Source organism: Stylophora pistillata, chromosome 9, assembly GCF_964205215.1.
Source record: "Stylophora pistillata chromosome 9, jaStyPist1.2, whole genome shotgun sequence".
In the NCBI taxonomy this organism is placed as follows: Eukaryota; Metazoa; Cnidaria; class Anthozoa; order Scleractinia; family Pocilloporidae; genus Stylophora; species Stylophora pistillata.
Genome location: NC_142527.1, coordinates 14,102,701 through 14,106,743, shown reverse-complemented (window position 1 = coordinate 14,106,743; position 4,043 = coordinate 14,102,701). Strand labels below are relative to the sequence as shown.

The following is a 4,043-nucleotide window of genomic DNA, read 5'->3' as shown; positions in this document are numbered from 1 at the left end:
AAATGAAGCCGAAAAAAGATCAGACAGTTTGAACAGAAACTCGATTGAGATAGCTTTGTGGCTAAAAATATTGCAGGACAGACTTACCAGAAGCCTTCCTGAAGCCCATCGTTTGAGAAATTGCCTCAAAGCAATACAAACTGCAGCAGACTAAGTTAGTTTTGCACTTTTTACAATAACAATAGTAATTACAATTTTCACGCGATCATGCATCGCAAAAAAAATCTACGATCAGTCTCATTCATGATCTAAAACTTCACATGCTAAGTTATTCCTAATTTTCATAATTTTTTTCCATTTAAATAAGTTGACTTTCGTTGGCTAGTTGATAAAGGCTGTCTATCGCACACTACTAGTGTGAGAAACAGAACACTGACTGAGAAATCCTCAGTCAGTATCCTGAACATTAAAATGAAACGGCACATTTCCAAATTTAAATCGCTTTATTAGACAAAATAGCTGACAAAATGAAAACAGAAAAAAGTATAATTTTTAATAAGAATTAATGGTAAAGCAGCCAATTTGAACAAATTAAAACAAGCAAGAACTTCAAGGTTTTCTATATGTGACGAAAATTCAATTTAACTTTACATCATAAATTATCGATCATTGCCTTCATAACCCGAAAATGGGAGGAAAGTGAGTTGAAATTGATATCTTCAACTTGACAATGTTTTGAACAAAAAAAAAACATCGTCTCGAATTAGAAGATAGTTGGCTTAACCGTACATCAGTTGAAACACCATGTCATTTTGTAAACTGCAAGCGGAACGAAGAAGAGAGGACGAATAAAAAGAGAATGTGTCCCCGTACACATTATAGTAAAGTGACAGACATTAAAGGAGCCATGTATCCTGCAAAATCCTAAAATTCGTGCCATTTATGTGCTACTGAATTTAAATAATCTTCACCACACGTCAAATGTTATGCTATCACCTGATTGATATTTATCGCCTAAAAACTGAAAATGTCGATTTTAACAAGACGCTGTATTTCAAGAACACAGCAATGACGTTAGTTCACTGTAATACTTTTCTCTTTTTAGTTTAGTTTGTGTCTATGCAGATTACAGAGACTGAGAAGTTACGTTATAAAATGTTGACGCACAGCTGGATTACGAGATACACAGTTGTTGAGTAAAGTTTCGACTCAAAGCATGTCTTTGTTGGCATTCATTGACATTCTCAAATTCTTTCTTTTGTTTTAAACAGGATGTAGGGAAGTTTTAAGAATAAGGACGAATGCTGGCTTTTAGCCTCCGTGTCAGTTCATATCAGTACTTAATTGTTTTTCATTAATAAATAACTTATTATAACGTTGACCTCCACGGAGAAGAATATTGCCACTAAGAGGGTGAAATCATGAAAGTTACTTGCACGTGTGCCGGTCATAAATCAGAGGACACTTTTCACATGTCACACGACAACACCATACAAACTTGCAGTTGCACCGTTTGACTTCCCGTACTTCCTGAGTGTTGTACCCCCCACCACAGCACAGCATATCACATCGGTCTCCTCCTGAGGACGTCTTGTTACACACCCGGCCAGACGTGCCTAGGATCCCCAGAGTCGGGTTAGGATTACAATAGTTTGGTGACCGGTCGATATAGACCAACGTATCTCTAGCGATTTTGATTCGCTTCTGCTCCTTTCGCCTTATGCGTCGCTTTCGTCTGTTGTAAACCACTTGTACGGCATTCGCGTACCTAGCTTTTAAATAATCTCCAATTTTTTCAAAGTTCGGCACAGTTTTCCAACAAGTTTTTATGGTGCAAGAGCCAGAGACTCCATGGCAACGACAGCGATCACTTACAAGGGTTTGGACGGCCTGCAAAGAACCACATCAAAAATGTTTCAAGGTGCGGCATCGATTTAACAAACAAACATAAGAAAAAAAGGCCAGTTAAATCCTGCCCCTCATTAAACCCAACAGCCCTAATCACTACATGCGCTTTAATGATACAAAATGGTTAACTGGTCTATGACAAAAGACGCATGCTGATTGGTTCTTTAACCATCAGACCGCCTTCGACGAACGTTTCAGGACGTACTCTTTCTAAACACTGCACGAAAGAAAAAATAGGTACCCAATGAGTAAACGAGTTTACAGGGCTCTGTATTTTTACGCTGGGTCTCAAATATCCCGTTACGAGGCTCAAATACAGTGGAATTCCGATTTCTCGAACCCTCGGTTTCTCCAACCTCCCGATATCTCGAACCAAACCTTGTTTCCCTTGGATTTGTTTCACTTAACCCTTTGAATACAAAAAATATCATATTTTTCAGTTGTAATTTGGCGATACAAACTTAACCTCACAGTTGGTCCTTATATGGAGTATCCGTTACAGTATTTGCGGTTTTGAGACACCTTGTGCTCAGACTTTGGGGTCACGTGACCTAGATCAACAGTTCGTGTCTGGATGCGTCTAAATCGATTCGGTTTCTCGCTTTTATTTTTCGAGCCATTTTCTCTCTACAGAAGCCCTCACGACGGCATCATTAAGCTGGAATGTAGGTAGAGGCAAGCCTCTGCAGGAAAACAGAGGTGAGAGGGGGTTTCATGTAGACTGGACTGCCAAAAATGCTTTCATGCAAGCTTGGCGAGTTCACAATGAAGTAGTCTCTCTGGCCCATCTGTAGATGGCTACCAAGACCTACCAGGACCTACCACGGCTTTTTGGGCAAGTTTTGACTGGTAAAAGTTTCAATCGATGTGATACTTTGCTGGTAGGACTGGGTGGGCCGACACTTGGTCATAATTTGTTGAAATGGAAATGTTAAGAGTTTCCTTCTCGAGTATGGTGGAATTTACCGGAATTCTTTTCGGGTATAAACATGGCAAAGGTTGTGTTCGTGACACTAGCTTGCATCAAATGGATGAACAAGGGCTAGCGGATAAAGTGAGAAGGAATTTTGCAGCCAAACACCAAGATCTGGCCCTGAGGCGTGTTTTGAATGCAAACTTTTGATTTTTTGAGCAAGTTTTCATCTTAAAAGATCGACACTTTTTCAGTGTTGCTCTTGGAGCAAAATGCTGGATTTTTGGGATTTGTTGCCATATGAACGGTTCACTGCAATGGAAATCGGGAATCATTGTGGGCGTTTTAGGCTGCAATAGGTGTCACATCAAGCAGCCGGCGCAATGTACACACTTACATAATGTTGTCTTTTAAGTTTAACAAGAAACAAATAACAACAGTAGTAACGCTATTTTCCACGCATATATGCGTGGCTAGTACTCAACGGGTTAGGCAATATAATTTCACCCCGGTTTCTTGAACCCTCGCTTTCTCGAAACTCCTGATAACTCGAACCAATTTTGGTTCCTGTGGGACAAATTGACCCTCGACAACTCGAACCTGCGAAAATTTCGCCATTAAATAAAATGACACTTTCGAAGAAGCTGTTTTCTCGTATTTAATCACACAACAAGCAAGCCAAAAATTTGTCATCAGTCTGAAATGTACAATGACTGCTTCGGATTACAGAACACAAGTTCCCTTATTTAATTGTTTCTCTGAAGCTGTTGCCGCAAGACATCGATAAATTTTGGTGTCCCCTTGAAATGAAGAGTGCGTGGTACTTGCATGCCCTCGCCATCACCAAGGTTAACAGCTTTGCCTTTCACTATAGCAGTACATGAACTTTTCTCATAGGCCCTCAAAAGTAGAAGACTGTCTTTGCAAAGCGTCCAGTTCTACCCTTCTTTAAACATCCAACAATTTCATCACCAAGCATTACGCAAACTGCATATTTGTTCAAAAGCTGGTAGTTTCGAAAGAAACTGTTTGGGGCTGCGTCAGTGGGAGTAACGAAATAATTTGGATATATCAACAAAGTTGAAATGGTAAATTGGCCACCGTAACGATTACAAAAGCTGACGTTTCGAGCGTTAGCCCTTCGTCGTCGCTCCGACGAAGGGCTAACGCTCGAAACGTCAACTTTTGTAATCGTTACGGTGGCCAATTTACCATTTCAACTTTGTTGATATATGCATATTTGTTCGCCACATTTTTTGGTTCCGGAACGGCTTTGAGCGCT

The 4,043-nt window shown here is 40.1% G+C and overlaps 1 protein-coding gene across 2 annotated transcripts in view; it reads right to left on the bottom strand.

The window, feature by feature from the left end:
• Positions 1–424: 424 nt before the first annotated feature.
• Positions 425–4,043, bottom strand: part of LOC111319880 (protein Wnt-16) — a 15,367-nt gene continuing 11,748 nt past the window's right edge. For both annotated transcript variants that reach the window (XM_088732442.1, XM_088732443.1), the window contains exon 4: positions 425–1,830. In XM_088732442.1, coding sequence (XP_088588568.1) covers positions 1,369–1,830 — 462 coding nt within the window. In that variant the 3' untranslated portion in view covers positions 425–1,368. The remainder of the gene's footprint in view (positions 1,831–4,043) is intronic.